This window comes from Babylonia areolata, chromosome 19 (assembly GCF_041734735.1).
Source record: "Babylonia areolata isolate BAREFJ2019XMU chromosome 19, ASM4173473v1, whole genome shotgun sequence".
NCBI lineage: Eukaryota > Metazoa > Mollusca > Gastropoda > Neogastropoda > Buccinidae > Babylonia > Babylonia areolata.
Genome location: NC_134894.1, coordinates 45,064,128 through 45,083,726, shown reverse-complemented (window position 1 = coordinate 45,083,726; position 19,599 = coordinate 45,064,128). Strand labels below are relative to the sequence as shown.

The window sequence follows — 19,599 nt, the reverse complement described above, 5'->3', positions numbered from 1 at the left end:
AGGCCTTTCTGACTGAAAAACAAAACAAAACAAAAAACAAAAAAAAACAAAAAAAACCCCGAAACCCAAAGCAATCTCAGAATTCAATGAACTGTGCATCACCACCATAAAAGTAAGTATAAAATCATCCTAACCTGCTTGAACCCATTGACATGAGCACTGGCATTAAGAGCAACACAGCCATCTTATGGCAGCTGCAACTGTTCAAAACAAAGAATTCATAGCAACCCCCCCCCCCCCTAAAAAAAACACTGTCATTAAGTGAAAACAAACATTTGACCCAAGAAGACATGTCAATATGTAACTCATCAAAAGTCAGTCATAAACCAGCCGCCATGGCGAAGTGGTTGGTGTCGTGGACTGATGGCTGGGAGGATGTGGGTTCGAATCCCAGCGGAGGTGGGTTTTTCAGCCCGTGGCCAGCTCCTACCCAGAGTTCAGTGTGCTGTGGGCTTAAATGGGGAGACAGGGACCACACAGTCGAGTGTCATCCACTTCAAGGATGCGTCTTTGGGTGTGTTGCTCTAATTACCTGACCAACACTGCAAGTGTATCTCTCGGGCCTGGTTAACGCCAGGATATCATTGACAGGAAGCGCAGAGTACTGCCTTGTCACACAGTCCCAAACCAAAATGGACCTCCATAGCAACATCGTCATCGTCATCCTCCTCCTCCTCCTCCATCATCATCAATAAAAACAACAACAACAACAACAAAACAGTCCCAAAGTCTGTGGCCTTTCATGCCCTGCTGTCATGGTGACCTCAGTTTCAATACCCCTCCACTTCTGTGCCTGGGGTGAGTCCTGTCACTGTCTTCAGTGTCGGCAGATTCATGGGGGCCTGTTGTTTGAGGGACATGGTGGCAGTCTCAACTCCATCTAGGAGGGACACTCACTCAGTCTGGCTCCGCAACTAAGCCATTATTGTCGTTAGTAGGGGGTTTAGTAGGTGGTGTCCTAAGTATGTTGAATCAGAACAGGCACCACTGAACACCATCGAAGTGACTCAGCAGCAGTGCAGGGTCTCCTCTGGTGTGTGGCCTCCTGGCAACCTAACATCGATGGTTCCCTGCGGACTGCCGATGCTGGAACTGTGACAGACGAACCTGGGTGTAGCCGTATATGGGGGAATCTAGAATGAGCGGCGTGGGAGTAATGCCTCTGAAATGGTGCTGATGATGGGGCAGCAAAGAAAAAAAAGAAGTCAGTCATAAGCTTTTATCCTGAGGACCTTTCAACCAACTGTTTCACTGCTTTTTAACACTGAACGCACACACACACACACACACACACACACGGACACATGTACACACACACACACGCACACACAAACACATGCACACACACACACACACACATGTACAATGACAGACATGCATACACAGAATTACTCTTTAACATGTATGCTCAGTGAACCCCTCACCCCTCCCACTCCTCCCTTTCTTCTTCTTCTTCTTCCATTAATGTTCAGCGGTCATAACTTTGACCATTACTAACATTTAAGTGCATGACCGTTTGTGCTTTTATTTACCCTGCCATGTAGGCAGCCATACTCCGTTTCCAGGGGCACGCATGCTGGGTATGTTCTTGTTTCCATAACCCACCGAAAGGTGACATGGATTACAGGATCTTAAACGTGCATATTTGATCTTCTGCGTGCGTATACACACGAAGGAGGTTCAGGCACTAGCAGGTCTGCACATATGTTGACCTGGGAGATCGGAAAAATCTCCACCCTTTACCCACCAGGTGCCACTGAGATTCGAACTCGGGACACTCAGATTGAAAGTCCAGTGCTCTAACCACTCGGCTAGTCTAATATCACTTATTGTCAGTGAGAAGACAGAGAACTACAGAATGAAGAAATAAATGGACACATATAAATTCCTTTGTCAACAAACACTTGCACATACTGTTTACATTACATTCAAACTGTGACACAACCTGCATGAGTCCACCCACGCACATGTGCAATGCACATGCACACGGAATGCGTGCACACACACACACACACACAGAGAGAGAAATGCATGTGCACATATACACCCCTTCTGACTCCTTCCAAACACATTCAGAAATCATACATGTGAACATGTATTCAGTGCACTCATACAAATTCTTGTGAAAATAATTTTCATTGGAATTTTGACAATTTTCATTGCTCGCACTTCAACGAATAAAACGATGATAAACTGAAAATAAGGAGCCCTCTTGCAGTTATAGTCACCCTTGGCCTCAGCAACAAACTCATCCAGATCCAGAAGAAGAAAGAACCCTGCCGGTTCCACATGGCCACGCCCGCCACGCCCCATTGATCTAAAAATAGCCCCTCACTCTTGTCACTGTTCGACGAAAAAGGGGGAAAATAATTTTTCAACACTTTTGAACAAATAATAGGAATACTTGAAATACTAACATTGAGCATTGATGCCGTGACATTCCGGCAGGAATCTTCCCGAAAGTTAAGCTAAAATGTTAAAATGAAACTTTTTGATTTTTATTTTATTTCATTTATTTATTTATTTTAATCCAAACTCGTGTTTCACCCGGATGTGCTTCATTTTCGGCACAGCCTTGTGGGAAAGTTCACTCCAACAGAAAACATGGCAGCTCCGTCACTTACGCTCCGCTTCCTACCTTTGTTTTTGTGCGTTTTGTTGTCCGTTGTTGCTGAATGGAACACAAAAGACTTTCTGAGGAGAGAGCACACTCTGACGAAGCCTTATCAAGGTAAATTTTCATCAAATTAACATCTTCTAGGCTATGACAAAATAGTTCTTTCCATAGAACTATGATTTTTCCACGTTGTATCGTGTCCGTCACACGCATTCATTCAGATGACAGTTGACGAAGACTAGGAAGAGTAAAGTACATATTTGTCATTCGGTGGTTTCTTCTTCCCGTTAGACTTTTTTCCTCCGAATATCTTGATTGATCTTAGTCCTTTCTTTGGTTCCACCTTAAGGCAACTGTTGAAGAAGCTGAGGTGTAAAATGTGCATAATGAAACTTAGGGGAGGGGGTTCGGGGAAGAAAGGGAGGGGTTGGGAAAGGGGTGGTGAATGAGACGCAGAAGAGGTGGGATGGGGGGTTGGACCAGGAAGGGAGTTTCTTTTAAGACGTAATACCTGATATTTTAGGTGAACGAGACTTGATAGTATGAGTAGACAATCTGTCACGAATGCGTACACCCAGGGTGTAACACATGGCAGATGATTCAGAGATGTAGGCATGACACACATGTCACAAGATGGAGTCACATGGTATTAAGACCTATACTTTTTGCCTTTATTTGCATGTATTCACATGCTTCCACCTCCCCCTGTCCTTAATGGGGAATTTAAGAATTAACAATAACATGCTATATTATTTTCCATGATATATTTGTAATTCTTCGCCAGTGATGGTGTGTCAACAGTCAAGCGCAAATCATACACTTGTGTCTTGCATTTGGATACGATAGATTGTATGGATTATTACTGTTGTGGGATTACTGTTTGTGACAGTTAATGTTATGATATACCATAGTACAGATATAAAACTAGTTTTTTTATTTGTTTTTCTAAATGATTAAAATTTTGCAAACTGAAGGATGTCAAGCCCTGTGACGAGTCTCCAAAGGGAGAAAAAGGCAGGGATACCTTTTTAAGAGTACTCGTGGAGGACAGTCTCATAGATTGATTGATTGATGTGGATACTTCTATAGCGCCTATCCTCGGTCAGAGACCAAGCTCTAAGCGCTTTACATACACGGGGACATTTACACCACAGGCAGCATACCTGGGTAGAGCCGACTGACAGCTGCCACTGGGCGCTCATCATTCGTTTCCTGTGTCATTCAATCAGATTTCAGACACACACACATACACAGACAGACATGTAACATAGATGACAGTGACTTGGGACTAACAATCACATCTCAGGCTGCAGTGAGGTCTTCCAAGGACAATGGGAGATGATCATAAGTGTGAAGTGGACAGGAGCATGACAGTGATATATCATATATATAAGTCATGGCAGTCATGTTAATCATTAGTCATCTTTTATTGCACATATCGTCTTGCCTTATTTGTTTCACACTTGATTGTAGAATTAAAATTGATCTGTTTTGCACTGGATAAAGAAATACTTTTCCTGAACCAATCTAGGTCTTTATACTTATAGTTTATTGATTTAGGCATTATTACTCTGTCTGAGTGTGCATTATTACAAACTATAGCTTTTCAAACTCACAAGGGGTACTGCTTAGACAGTGGTACAGACCAAGAAAAAAAAAATCTAGGTTTCATAATGAGCATGGGAGGGGTGTTGTGACATGAGAAGAATTAAGATGTGGTCAAGGACTGGTAAGAAATATGTATTATGAAGACAGTTGGATTTTCTCATAAAACATCAAAAAAAGAACATAATGTTTTCAGGGTCAGGGATGTCAGTGCCCCAGTGGGATTTCTTGGGCAGCACCATGGTTACCAACAGTTACATTCGTCTGACCCCTGATCATCAGAGCAAGCAAGGGGCTATCTGGAACAATGTGGTATGGCTGGCTTGCATTTTTGCAATGTTTTCCATCTTGAGCAGCATTCAGACTTGGATTTGTCATGCTCATGTGATGCACACGTTTTGGTTTGTTATGTGTGTATGAAATGTGTGTATGTCTGTGTAGTTTGGACAGCTGTTAGCTTGCCTGCTTGCAGCTAGTCTGGTTGGGGAGTGAGGAGGGAGGGGGGTGGGGGGGGTGGTGGTGTTCTCTTGGCTAGAAAATAAATCCTCCTTTCATTTCAGAGTGTTTTGTTGAAAATTTACTGTACCATGTCAAACTGATGCAAACCAGGCCTATCTGTTTGCTCTTCTTGGCCAAGATTGTTTGTGGCAACTCAGTGATACTTATAGTGCTTTTCACAGCAGTATACATCAGAGGTCGGATTCCCATGATATTCTCATGGTCAAAATGATCGGTTTGTTCCGTTGGCAAACTGAACACGGATTCCCCGGGCTGCAAAAAAAGAAAAGAATATATAATTATAGCTTGAATGTTATGACATTTGTTTTAGTTACACATTTTCAGTCAAACTGGATACAACCCCCAAAATGTGTCAGATCTGTTCACTGCGTTATGCATGTGCAGAATCTCAAGCCAGTGAGTTGTTTAAATTTGCAACAATAACTATGCCTTATCTATCTATGTGTGTGTGTGTGTGTTTGTGTGTAAACATTCACACTGCCTGTGGAAGTAGCAAGGATCTCACTGTCAGTATCATTGTTACAGCTCTTTCTGAAAGTGTGCAAGCATTTCCACTTGAAAGAAGTATGACAAATATTGTATAGTGCAAATGTTTTGTAGTGGCTGTTTCAGGGGTACACCAGTTTTGTACTATGTGTCAGAGATGCATATATCTGTGCTGAATAAAAATTACAGCTAAGAATGTGACCACTAAAACAAACACACACTCACACACACACACACACACACACACACACACACACACACACACACACACACACACAAAAAAAAAAAAAAATCCTGTTGAATGATACAATATTGGTGACTGGAAGTTGAAAAAGACCGACCAGCTGGTGTACTGTAATTCTCCGTTTTAAAGGTTAACTTGTGCTTTTGGATTCAAACATTAGGCAGATAAGTGTGTGAGAAATGAAGACAGTATAATCATCCGGCTTAATCAAGGGCAAATTACTCTAATTTTTTTTCTAACGAACAAGGTCTATAGAGGTGGGTTCTCTTTCCCACAGGTCTGTTGAAGACCCCTGATTCCTGTCACACTGGTTTCAGACACGGAAGCTTGGGGAGCGAATGTTTTTTCTCTGGACTGGAGCAAGCTGACTGCTTCTGGGTTGGAATGCCTACACATTGTAATGCTGGATTCTGAAAGCTCAGGAGGCTGTGCTGTTGCCACTTCAGCCACCTTTCTGCACTCTGTGCCTTTTTGCCAGGATTTGCAGGTGGCCTTCTGCCATTAGAGATTTCCTTCATCGATTTCCTCCTCAGGGAAGTCCGTATGCTCATGGCATATAGTTATTAGGGTTTCCGTTGTCGCCGTTAACTCAGCTGTCATGGTTACAAGGGCTCCCCATGTGAACCAGAAGGCAGTGCCCTCCTCCACGTGCTTTGAATTCTGCATCAATTTGACATGGTACAGTATATTATATGACACCAAAATGAGGAGTTTGTATTATACTCCCAGTTTGGTTAAATATACTTACCATGTCAAACTCAAATGCCCACCCGTCCATCCCCACGGTTCTTGCTGTGCTTCACATGGGACATTTCTTTGCTGGCCATTGGAATGATTGTTTACCTCCTGCTGGAAAAGGCATTTCATTGGCTAGCAGACAGCGGTCTAATCATGAGATGTAGTATCCCTGAGTTGCTGCGAACAATTTTGGCCAAGAAGAGCAGATAGGCCTGGTTTGCAACAGTCTGACATGGTAAGTATATTTAACCAAGCTGGGAGTATAATACAAACTCCTCATTTTAATCAGACCTGCAGATATTCATAATATATTTATACATTATGATTATCTGCTTCCATGTCCATATTTCTTTTTTTTTTTTATTATGATGGAAATAATAAGAATTAACATCAGCAGGAATTAGGATAGATCACTTTAGAGGATTGGGGTCATTGGAGTTTGCCTGTTGAGATGTTTGCCAGTGTAAATCATTAGATTCATGCGAGACACTGAGAGTAGCAATTCTTACATTACAGGGTTATTAATGAAACTGTCTATGATATTATAGTAATTGATATGTCATTTGGCCAAAAGAAAGAAAAGAAATAACTTGATTGGATTATGAAAATAAGATTGAGTTTACAGTTTTCAAGAGAAATAAAATCCAGATTTTCACTTTTCAGAGGTGCATGGCACCAAACTGGGAGGTGCATGTACAGTTCAAAGTTCATGGAGGGGGCAAGAACCTGTTCGGTGATGGCCTTACATTTTGGTACACACGAGAACGTATGCAGTTGGGTGAGTTGAATTTTAAAGTTATCTGTTCTCTGTGGGTTTTTTGCTGCAGTGGTCGGTTCTTGTGGAATCCTTGACAAGTTACAAAAGCAGTGCCAGTTAAATGATCTGGAGACTGAGAGTGAGAAAAAGGGACGAGGGATCAGTTTTGATTACTTACTTGTGTCATGTATCAGCTGTCATCCAATAAGAGTATTTTGAAGAGAATCTGTCCCTGCTGTTAGTAAAATTCATGTCAACTTGTGTGTTTTGTTTTTAATAGCAGCAGGTTCATCACCATTTTGAACTCTACTTATTAGGAAATTAGTGAAAAGTAAACATGTTACTATGAGCCTACCCCGAACACTTTTCTTTCCAGATGTGAACCTCAGTATATGACAGATTGTCGTAAAAGTCTCTAAAATTGAGATGAGAGTATGTGAAGTTGATGATCTCATTCAGTCATTGTGGATCAGTATGAGAATGTCAAAGTATCTCAGTGCATAATCTATGATTACCTGAATTTATGATTGATTAAGGTAAAAATGGATTTTCTATGATTAGAATTGTGGTTTTAAACATTGCACATTGTTCTCTTTGGCACATAGCTCACATCTTTTGCTGATGATACTCCGCTACAAAAGTCTGCAGAACCAAACCAAGTGCACAGTCTGATTCTGTCAATGCAGGATTGTATTCTTGATGATAAATCCTGGATGACATTCAACAAACTAAAGTTAACTGATGACAAAACTGAAGCTATGATTATTTCCTCTGCAAGAATGTCCACATCTACTTCTTTTCCTGCTTCTATTGTGGTTGGTGATGCAACAGTTCAATTTTCTAAATCAGCAAAGAACCTTGGAGTCATTCTTAACTCAAACCTCAGCATGCATGCTCAGGTAGTGAATCTGATACACATAATCAGTTGTGAATTTCGTCACATCAACTCTATCCGTAAGTACCTTTCTGTTGAAACTACTGAAACTCATTTCTTTTTTGTGCTGTCATGAATTGACTACTGTAATTCTCTTCTCATAGGCTGCCCAGATAATATTCTTCAGCGAATTCAAAAACTTCACAACAGTGCTGCCCGTCTGACTCTCAGAGTCCCATGTACTGATCTCCGCACCTCCGAACTCGACATTGGCTCCCCATTGAAACAAGAATTAAATACAAAGAGAAAGAGTGGTAGTGAATGTTTAATGTAATTTGTAATATGTTTCTTTCATCTAAAGTGCCCTAAGCTCTTAGAGAGAAATGGCTCTATATAAATGTATATTATAATTATTACTATTATGTATGAAAAAATTGAAGAAAATAGCATCAAGAGAAAAGGCAGTCTAATATTGTCCTGGGAAAGAAAAGCCATTTTCACTTGATATTTTTCTGGATGATTGTGTCTTTGTGTCAAACCTTTGCCCTGGTTTAGAGTAAAAAGCTCAAGGATGGAGAGAAGTTTGGAATGTAAGAGGATATTACTCTGTAGTCTGAGTATGAACATTGACCAGTCATATTCTCTTAGAAAATAATATATGACTATGAGCAGACATGGACCAGTGGACTGTGGAGTCTCTTCTGTGGAGTCATAGAAGCTTTTATTTATTTTTGTGTGTTTTATTTTGTAAAACTGAGAAGCCATTTGTTCATTCATTTATAAATCTGATAGGACTAAGAGGGTGTTTTTTGTATAATTTTTTTTTAATCAGTGGCAGCATATTAAAACTGTATCATTTAATTCAGGACATGTAGTATTGACATAAGAATTGACACCTCAACTACTGCCTGATCTCTGTTGTTTTGTATTTCTCATGTGTAATATTTGGAACATTTTCTCCATGCAAACATTTTGTCTTGAGAAGGAATAAATTGTTGATGTTCTGTCCTGATGGTGTCAGTGAAATTATGTAATTGATGTTTGTTCCATCTGTAGATATATATACATTTGGTGTTAAGAGATTTATGGATTGATGACTTTTACCTTTGTGCCCTGTTTCAGGTCCAGTGTTCGGAAACCAGGATTATTTCACTGGCCTGGCCGTCTTCCTGGATACCTACAGTAACCACAATGGGCCACATAATGTGAGTGTGTAGTTGTACATGTATAAACTTAAACTGGTGTGGTGCACATTCGTACAGGTGAAACATGCAGATGTGGACATTTTACCACTTTCTTTGAGATTGACATGATGTTCTTAATCTGCCATTTTTTTTTCTTAAGACATTTACACATTATGTACATAAAAAAATATATATACATGTCATCACGGGTAAGTATTTACACAGCCACCTTATGCATTTCATGAACCAGCAAGCCGACCCCAAAACAGCCCCAAACCCATTGATATGTTTCAATGTTTTTGTACACTTGACATTAAATACCAAGTCAGCATCCCTTGTCTCCTCCCAACAATCAGAAACGTACAACTGCTGAACCAGTTTCTGTGATTGAAAGTCGGTGATATAATAGTAATTAATTTTTTTGATTTGATGAAACCATTCAACAGATTTTGGTCATGTCTTTACAATAACATGTATTTCTTTGTTTCCAGCATAATCATCCATACGTTTCTGCTATGGTCAATAACGGTTCTCTGCATTATGACCATGACACGGACGGGACACACACTGAACTATCCGGGTGTGAGGCCCAGTTCAGAAACAGAGACTATGACACCTATATGGCCATAAGATACGAAGACAACACCCTCAAGGTAAGTATACTGAGCATGGTGCTTGTTCTTTGAAATTATTCCTTTTCCATTTCAATTTTAAGAGGTCATCAGATTGCTGAAAATGTCTAGAATAATTGTGCAGACAAACAATGCTGACTGCAGGTTATTAGATAGAGCAACTGCGAATATTATGTCAGTCTTTTTCAAAGAGGCAGTATATTGGTTAACTGCTGTTTTTTGGTTTGTTTTCAGAGATTGCTTTTGATATTTCACATAGTGTTCACAATACACATTGTGTCGGCTTCCACAGGCATACTATATTGTGAATATTGTATTATTGAAAGAAGAAAAGAGGGTGTAGATGTGGATAATCAGTTAGTATTACAAGTGTGTGATGGTTTGAACTGTATGTTACTTTGTGGTGTGTAGGTGTCGCTGGATGTAGATAACAAGAATGGATGGAAGGAGTGTTTTACGGTGAATGATGTCAAACTGCCTGTGGGATATTTCTTTGGTGCATCCGCTGCTACAGGTGATCTGGCTGGTGAGCATTAATTATTTTTTACTTATTTTATGTTTTTGATAAGTTCATAACTTTTTTTCTGAACACATTTTTTGCTGTTATTTTGTTGTGTGTAAGCATGTGTGCATGAGTGGATGTGCCCATCTGTGGATGTTGTTGTGGACCAAAATACGGGGTGGGGGGAATTGTATATATATGCTTATGCGTGTATGGGGAAATGAGACAGTGGATTTTTAGAAGTAATATGTTGTGTATGCAGAATGTTTTACTTCCTATGTTCTTGGGACTTAAAATATCTGCTTTTTTTCCTTTCCAGATAACCATGACATCATTTCTATAAAGTTTTACGAACTTGAAACACCAAATAAGGTAAGCATGTCAAATACTATAGTATTTTTTCATAATGTAATTTGATTCTCATGTTTGTTAGCCATTTGTCATAGTGTCAGCCAATGTTTTTTTTCCATTTTATGTGTCTGGTCTGGAGCAAAATAAAGTTGTGAATGCAGGGTTCAAATTTAACTCTTTTGTTTGAGTGCCAGTGGGGCACTCTGGACAAAACATTTGAGTGCCCAATTGTGGTTTTGGGTGCCAGCATTTTAAAATGAAATAAAATGTGCCAAAGAAAGCCTTTCTGCCAGGCTTCATTGTACACACACTGGAGCTTGGACTCGTACTCCGGCTGTATTTTTGTCATCTTGAGCTTTCGTCTCTGTTTCGGGAGCCTTTCTTTTAACATTGAAGATGGGAAACATCGTTGGTTGCTAATGCGCCATGAACGTCAACATCCGATCGCGCACACGCAAAGATGCTGCTCCACGAAGCGAGCTGCAGCAAACCACACTTTACATTTTGATCAGCTGCATTTGAGCTTGCTTTCTTGGTGTGTTTTTTTAAATTTTCTTTCGCCTCTTTTAATACAGTGCCAGCTGGGCACTCTTGACAGAAAACTTGCGTGCCTGAGCCAACTTTTCATAGCATTTGCACCTGGGCACCCGCTTGATTCGAACCCTGGTGTGGGTGTGTGTGCATGTGCATGTGCGTACATGCGTGCGTATACTGGAATACTTATGAGCTGTTTGGGAGATTATAGCTTTGCAGTAGTCGGGGGAAAAAAAAATGTAGATCAGTCAGACATTTTTGAAGAAAAATAAAATGATTATTCTGATTTTTGGTTTATTTTCCAGTTATTTCAATTGCAGATAACTATTCGGGCTCTTCAGAGTGATGATAACAATTTTTGTGCATGCAAGTCTTATTTTGATTCCTTCAGACTAACATCCAAAAAGAAAACAAATTAAGTATACCGTAAAGTTCGGTCTATAAGCCACGACTTTTTACCCCAGCTTCAACCTATGCGGCTTATACAGTGATGCAGCTTATTTGAGGATTTCAACGATCCCGGGAGTGTCACGTTCTCGTCTATTCTTACCTACCCTCAAACTCACCAATCATGATTTCTGTCCATGAATTTTTGGATGAGCTTCAGGATAGTGTGCTAACTGTTCACGTTTAATAAATCAAATCCCCACACATTAAAGCCTTCAGATCAGCATTCAGTTCTACTCTGCTCAAGCGTACACCCTTATCATGTCAACAACGCGACATAATGCCTATCATGCAGCCTTCAAATTGAAGGCGATCGACCTAGCAGACGACAGTGCAAGCAACGAACCAGCAGCGACCTCCACTTTGCATTCATGTTCATGAAGTGAAAGTGAGGCTGAAGTCAGTGACAAGATGGTGGAGGAAGCTGTGCTGGTTCTCTTCAACTCGGACGCTTAAGACAAAGATTTCAGTGAGCAGGATGGCGTTGAATAAATGTGACTATCCCTAAATTATGAATCTAATTTTCGTTGTGTTTTTATTTTTTATTTTTTTGTAGCACTAGCAGTATTTTCGCTTGCTTTTCTTTGTGTTGTTCCTACTTGTGCTTATTTCATAGCCTGCAGTATTGACAGCTTTTCTGTAGTATCAGTATGTGTTCCGGTACTGGAAATAAGTGCGGCTTATAAGCCAGTACGGCTTATGTATGTATGAAGTTAAATTTTTTCCAAAATTTAGTGGGTGCGGCTTACACACCAGTGCGCTCAATAGACCAAACTTTACGGTAGTTAGAATGACTTGTTTCTTGCCAGTTTATAGATGTAACTGAAACAGTTTAAGATATCTGTTACTGTATTATCAGTGTCATTATTAATTTGAAGAAGAAATGGCATACACATTTTTTGGGGTGTGGGGCTTCAGTACTATTTTTGCATGCTGGCTTATCAGTCTTTCGGTTTAACTTGAAATTAATAATAATGGTGTCATGTGTTCAGGATGCCAAATCATACACAGGCTTACCAGAAGCAGCTCATATGGAAGCTCCACGAGGTGAGTTCTGCATTTGTGTGTGTGTGTGAGTGATGTGCATGTGCGCTTGTGTGCTTGCATGCACTTTGGCACACCTGCTGACTGGTAAGTGTGTGTGGATGCAAGTGCTTTTAACTAGTGTGTGAGCATCTGCATGTCAACTTAGTGTTGGAATAAAACTACTGATGGCCCAATTTTTTTTTCAGATCACGTAGAAGACAAGCGTGGCTCCCTGAGCAGCTGGAGTGGTTGGAAACTGCTCCTGGTCATCATCCTGATTATTATCGCCCTGACGGTGGTCGGTGTGGTGGGATTCCTGGTCTTCCAGAAACAGCAGGAAAACTCCAGAAAACGATTTTACTGAGCAAGTGACCAGATTGTGAAGTTCTTTTAGAGTTCACATCTAAGCAAGTGTTTTTTTTTGTTTTTGTTGGGGTTTTTTTTTCTTCATTTTTTTTTTCAGGTTGGAGGGAGGGGGTATGAATTGGTTGGAAGAATTTTTTAGGTGAATATTTGTAAATATTTGATAATTGTTCGACTGGATGGGATATACATGGTCAGGGTTGTTTTTTTTTTTTGGTTTGTTTGCTTTTGCTTTAATTGAACGCCCTTTTTTACATTACATGGTCTTTAGAAAATAGGCGTGTTACATTGGTCGCGTCTGCTTCTATTTCATTTTTGTTCTTGGATTTTTAATGTTTGGTTTTGAATTTTTGGACTGGAAGATATGTATGTTGCATAATTTATGTTTGGTAAAAGCCTAATGTCAAAAAGAAAAAAAGAAGGCAATAAAAATTGAATGCTTTCTATGGTGTTTGTTTTTTGTTGTTAAGGTTTTTACAAATTGACAGTGAACATAAGGATGGAACACTTGTCTGCTGTATATTCTGTTTAGAATTGAGTTTGATATTCTCTTGAAAAATACGGTTTTTGGTATATAGCATTATTTGGCTGCCTGTGCTTGCATCAGTCATTGTGACACATTTGACACAAAGCACGAATATACACCTGTAATAACCAGACTTGGAAGTATATTTTGTGCAGTTGTTCACTTGCAGGAGGAAGAGATAAGACAGAAAATTTGTTTATTTCTGTGTGAATGGTTCGAATGAAGTGTTCACATTCTTTTCTGTGATTTCTAATGTAAATAAGGGAAAGACATCTATACCCCAAGCACCCCTCCCCTTTAAAAAAAAGAAACAACCCAAAGACACCCCCCGAAAAACAACCACCACCCAGACTAGTCAGAAGTCACACAAGAAGAATGTATACTAATGTCGCAGTCAGACATGGAGTGCCCTTTAGCTTTGAAAGAGTGTATGATGATGCATGCCATATTATCTGTGTTCAAACAGAATGCTTTGTCTTCTATATGGAGGATTGCCACAGCATTCCATAAAGGTGGCTTTGTGATAAACATGGAAATCTTACAACTTTTCATTTGAGTATCTGTTTTGATGGCTTTATCTTTCTCCTTTCCTCCTTCATATCCTTGTTATTGTACTCAGTGTTTGAACTACAAAAATGAAATCCATTGCTTCACCCTTCCTCTGTAATGATAACTTTCAAATGCATTCACAAAGTCCAAATAAGATATATTTATGAAGTCCAGATAAGACAACCAAGCACTTGCCTTAAGTAAAGGATGAAATCTGAATTTTGAGTGGCAAATATACCGGGAAGATTGAGACAGGTTTGAGAAGTGAATTCTTTACAACTCCAGAAAGTTATGACAAGGCAGTACATGTACTTGCACTGCTTCTGCATCACCTTTAAGATGGTAATGTCACTTGGATGGGGAAATGCCTCTGCTTTTCACTTTCATTTGGGGTTCCTTCCACTTTTCACTTTCATTTGGGGTTCCTTCCACTGTTCCAGTGAAATTAAGTTAACATATAGTGCATTTACCTCAAGGATCTTGGTCTTCCATTTGTGTAAGTTGAGACGGGGAATGAGATGCCTGCTTGATAGTTTTCTCCTGTATCTTCTGGTATTAGGTGTGAGAGAGCAGTGCAAAGCTGTTGGCAAGCCATGAGTTCCAGTTGTGTCAGCAGAGGGTGATAAGTCAATGGATTTGCCTAAGCAGAAGCTGTCTTCATGATCTAGTAGAAGAAAGAGGAAGGGGGCCAACGGACAACTCTCATTCCTGTCCACATTTGAACTGGAGCGCTGGGGATAAGTGGCATTGCTGGACATTCCTCTGTGGGATCCTGATTATGAGAATATCTCTTGACAGAAATGAATTAACAAAGGGTTGATAAAGTCATGTCAGTTCAGTGAGTCCTTGAAAACAATCCTATGAACAATGGAAAGGACAAAAACATTGACCTCGTTGCAGACACATTTTTCCATCATCCCCAGATACACAATTTCATGCAGACAGTGCCATGTTTTGAAAAGAAACACACACACACACACACACACACTCCTGAGTTTCATAGCATTTCCTGTCTTTAGTCCATTGAGAGCTTTCTGAGAGAGAGTGTGTGTGGAGGGGTGAGAGAGTTCATGTAAAAAATACCTATAATCTGGACCAGAAATCCCTGTATATGTGGAGACAATTTGTCAGAAGAGCCACAAAATTTAGGCAGTGTTACTGGACTTCATCTGTAGGTGAAAGTAAACTTGTCATCCAGCAATTCATGACAACTTAACATTCATTTTAACTTCAGTATTTTTTACATGGTCCACACAGCAGTCTCAACACACACACACACACGCACAGAGTGCAGGGAACTTCACCCATTCTCTTGGCTCCTGAATCATCTGTCGTTGACATAAACTGCAACCCTCCCTCCCAGATCAAACCATTTCCTTTCACAGTGCCTTTTCACTTTTCACCTCTTGGTTTGAGATGGCTGTACAGAGATGGAGATGACAGCTGGCAAGGATGACCAAAACAGACCTTGTAGGCCATTAGTTTGTTTCTTAACAGTTTAGGGAAGAGGGGAGACGATTGGAAATGTTGAAAGCTGTGTGTACAGAAAAAAACAGGATGGGAAACTGCTGGAATAGAGCGAGAGAGAGACATGACATCAGTAAAATGAGGTGGGGGAGAAGAGGGAGCTTCAGTATGTGCTTGGAGCCACTTCCATGTACTGACCATGGCAATGGTAATACTAAGAAAGCCGTCTTTGAACAGAAGCAAAAACTGTGCTGTATAAACAGTATTGTCTTGTGTGGAAGAGGAATCGATGTATTCTGCTGATAACAGTTTGTTTATGATGGAACTGGTCAGTCGTTTTTGAATGCAAAGGAAATGGTAAAAGCACTTGGAATCTTACAAGACAAGTAATGTCATAGCACTCGGAATATAACAAGTAATGTTGTAGCATTTGAACATTTGTGATATTGTAGCACTTGGAAACATATGAGTAATGTTGTATGGGTACTGTTAAGGTATTTTTAAACTAGTTTGCACGTTCAGGTCAAAAGAATTAAAAAGCATCCAAGAGAGGGTGTGTGTGTTCAGTAACAAATACCAAAATCCAGGTGCTAGTTGTACTGAGAAGTTAACATAAAAATGACCATTGTTTCTTTCCATGAGTGTGCTTGAATGGGTTGGTTGGTTGTGATTGACGATGCTTTGCTGTAAAAGAAAGAGTGCTTGCGTGAAGTGGATGACTTTTTTGTCATGTCTGCAAATGTTTAACTTAAACATTTTATACCCATATATATACTCGAAGCATACATGCCTTCCTGTAGTAAATTTTAAAATACATACCATCATTATACTTAAAAAGAATTATACCTTCATATATTTTTTTTCTTCTGAAAAACATGAAGTTGAATGGAGTAAGTGTATGGATTATTTAGTTGCACTGCTTCCCTTTATCATTTTCATCAACATGAAATATTTACTATTGATTTTCAGATTGATTATCCATGCATGTTTGTCCAAGTAGGCAATTTATAGCATGGGGTCTTAAGATTCTGTTCTTGTTCTCATGCAAGAAAGATTGTGTTGACTTGATTATGAACGTAATTATCAACAGATAAAGGGAAAATATTTCCTCCCATAGGATACTGGGGGTCTTTTGGTATAAGTAGCATCCCTGCCTTCTGGAAATTCTGTGTTAGAAATTTCCTCTTTTCTATTGCTCTCTTCATTTCTGCCTTTTTTCTTTCTTCACTGTTGTCTCCTTTTGCTGCCTTCCCATTCCATTCCCCTTTCTTTTTTCGAGCTAGCCTTGACACTTTTTTTCTTCTCTCTTTTCCGCTATGTATGATGTACTATATGTGTTGTTTTGCTTGGGCAACTTGGTTGACATTGTGAACACTTGGATGGGCACTAGCTGACCATTCTGCAGTGTTATTTGCCTATTTGGCCTTTCTCATGTGTTTTTTGTTTTGCTTTGAAGTATTTTCTTATCCTTTTTTATGATTTTTGTAATTTATGAGGATAAATTAAGAGGAAGGGTGGGTGTCATGGGTATGGCCTAGTCTTTTTTGCCCTTAGGAGCTAAATGGTTACGATAATGTGTCCTGAAATGTGTTTTGTCAGTTTGTCTTGGTGATTTTTTTTTTATAATATTTTTAGATTTGACAGTTTTGTGTTGATGCAGTTTAGCATTTGTATGTTTTGAAAGTCCTGACATGGCTCGGTAGAGTCAGCTTGACTATAAGCAACAATAAACAATAAATAGGGAAAATATTTGAAGCTTATAAACAGCTGATCATAAACACAGATGAAATACTGCCATACAATAAGTTTACATTAAACCCATATCACTTACATGTTATTGGTTGTGTAATTCCTTTTCTCTGTGTGTGTGTGTGTGTGTGTGTGCGCGCACATGCATGCATATGTGTGTGAATGAAGTTACATTTTGAGTTTGCTGCTGATGTTGTTTTTTTTTAACTGTAGCTCATACAAATGTGTGTTGTTTTTAAGGAAGTGTATATATGAGGGTTGTCATCTGTATGAACATGTGCATGGATATTAAATGTGTGAGAGAGAGCACATGAGTATGTATGTATGCATACATGTGGAGTGTTTACCATTCAGGTGTGTGCATGTGCTCCTATGTTTTTTTTTACAAGCTCTTGCTGTAGTGAATCAAAGCACATAACCAGGTGAAGCATACTAATCAGGGCTTACATATATGAAAATCTGGAAAGGGAAAGAGTGTCAGTCACAGTGACAACTAAAACATAATGCTCATTATTTTTGTAATTCTAAAAACATAACTGTGATTATTAACAGAAATAAGCTGGAATCTTAAGATTTTTGTTCTAAAAATTTCAGAACTGTGCTCCAGTTTTATTAACCTGACTTCTCTGCCCCATCCATCAGCACTACCTTCCTTACCTTTTTTTTGTGGGAGGGGAAGGGGCGGCAGATGGGGGGGTAGGGAGAGGGGGCGAGGTTGGGGTGGTGTTTTGTTATTAATGGAAATGTGAAGAGGGTTGTCAGACTGACCAGCTGTTGCTGAAGCTAGAATGGCAACTGGGTGAATATGGTGAAAGAGTTCCTGCTTCATGATGTGATCAGACTGCAGAAGATTACCCAAGCTGTTAACTGTTTTTCCTCACATTTGGTCTGTAAAACAACATAAGCGGAGTGTATGTGGGACCACGCCAGTTGCTCTGAGATGATACACTAATAACTTGATTCTAATTCTGATTCTGATAATGGTTTATGGTTTGGTCCTAAGACCAGGTATTCTATTAGGGGGAGGGATAGTAGGAGATTCAAGGGAAGGTATGTTCTTAACTGGATGTATGGGGGGAGAGATGGTGGGAGTATTTGGGGTGGCGGGTATGAGGAGGCGAGCAAAGAAATCTTTGCAATAACAAAGGTTGTGAGTAGATCAGAGAGGAATTGATGGATCGAAAGCTTGTTGCTGAAGGGCACATGGGGGACAAAGGCACAGGAGGGAAGTGAAACATTGGAGACTTGATTCCTTTGTTCTTTCTTTCTTTACTATTAATGTTTTATTGTTTTTTTTTGTGTTTTTTTTAATATGGATGAGGCAGCTTTCATTATGGAATGAAAGGATTCATGTGTTACTGGTATTTGGTTATTCAAGAAACATAATGAGTATCTAATATATATACTAAAATATGTGTCAGCGAAGTTTCTGGTAATATCTGTTTAATATGAATGGACCTGATGTGAAAAAAAGAATACTTGAATACCATGTTGAATAACATTGCTTTTATTTGATAATGTTTGTTTTCAAGTTTTAAAGTAATAAAGTTGGCTGATATTTTCCCTTATTTATTGTGTTCTTGGGTATTTTGTTTGAATGCTTAGATGTATACGATATTTGGTTTTCTTTTTTTTTTCTTTTTGTTGTTGTTGTTAACTCTGATGAAATCAAAACTGGCTCCCAAATGACATCCCAGTGGTGTCTCATAATTCATAAACATGCATGCACACACTCATGATTATATTCAGCCTGCAGATAATACAACCCACTTTTAAACCTCTGCAAAAATCTTGACTCTCTCTGTTAATAATTATTGTGAAGAATTATGCAATTTTGTATTATGTGATTACCGAGTTCATCTCTCCTTAATCTCTGCCAAAATCGTTTTGGTTTTTTTAAAACAAAATCTTTTTTTTTACTATCTTTCTATCAGTGATGATTGTGCAAAATTATGCAGTTTGTGTATTATTTCCTTTTGGCCCATTTCATGTCTGCGTACAACAGCAAGTGGCAGTCTTTAAGAATTAAATGAATAAAACGATAAAGGAAAATATCCATCTGGTCCTGACAGCAATTGGAAAGAGGTCAATTTTTAGGGCAGGAGTTGACGAAGGGAAAGAGTTAGCTCATTCCAAGTATAAGGTCCAGAGAAAGAGTGATGGTCGATCGTGGGCTACTTCAGTCTGGGAATATGGAAACTGAGTGGATTTGAAGCTGATTGTAGAGAGTGAAATGGGAAATAGTGGTGAAGGTAGTCACAGAGGCAGGAAGGGGAAGAGCAGATTTGTTTACGCATTTATAAGAGAGAGAGAGAGTTTATTAATCATGGTTGTTGTTTTTTCTATTCCAAACATTGAATGAATATTAAACATAAAACAAAACACTCAGCTTCCTTTCCTAAGCATAACTATGTTCCATACTGAAAAAG

The 19,599-nt window shown here is 39.3% G+C and overlaps 1 protein-coding gene across 1 annotated transcript; it reads left to right on the top strand.

The window, feature by feature from the left end:
• The first annotated feature begins 2,573 nt into the window (after positions 1 to 2,573).
• Positions 2,574 to 18,738, top strand: LOC143293756 (vesicular integral-membrane protein VIP36-like). The gene is made up of 9 exons (XM_076604969.1): positions 2,574 to 2,731; positions 4,419 to 4,534; positions 6,873 to 6,987; positions 8,963 to 9,045; positions 9,516 to 9,677; positions 10,068 to 10,182; positions 10,478 to 10,530; positions 12,483 to 12,537; positions 12,723 to 18,738. Exons 1-9 carry the CDS (start codon positions 2,605 to 2,607, stop codon positions 12,878 to 12,880), a joined length of 984 nt encoding a protein of 327 aa, XP_076461084.1. The 5' UTR covers positions 2,574 to 2,604; the 3' UTR covers positions 12,881 to 18,738.
• Positions 18,739 to 19,599: the final 861 nt, after the last annotated feature.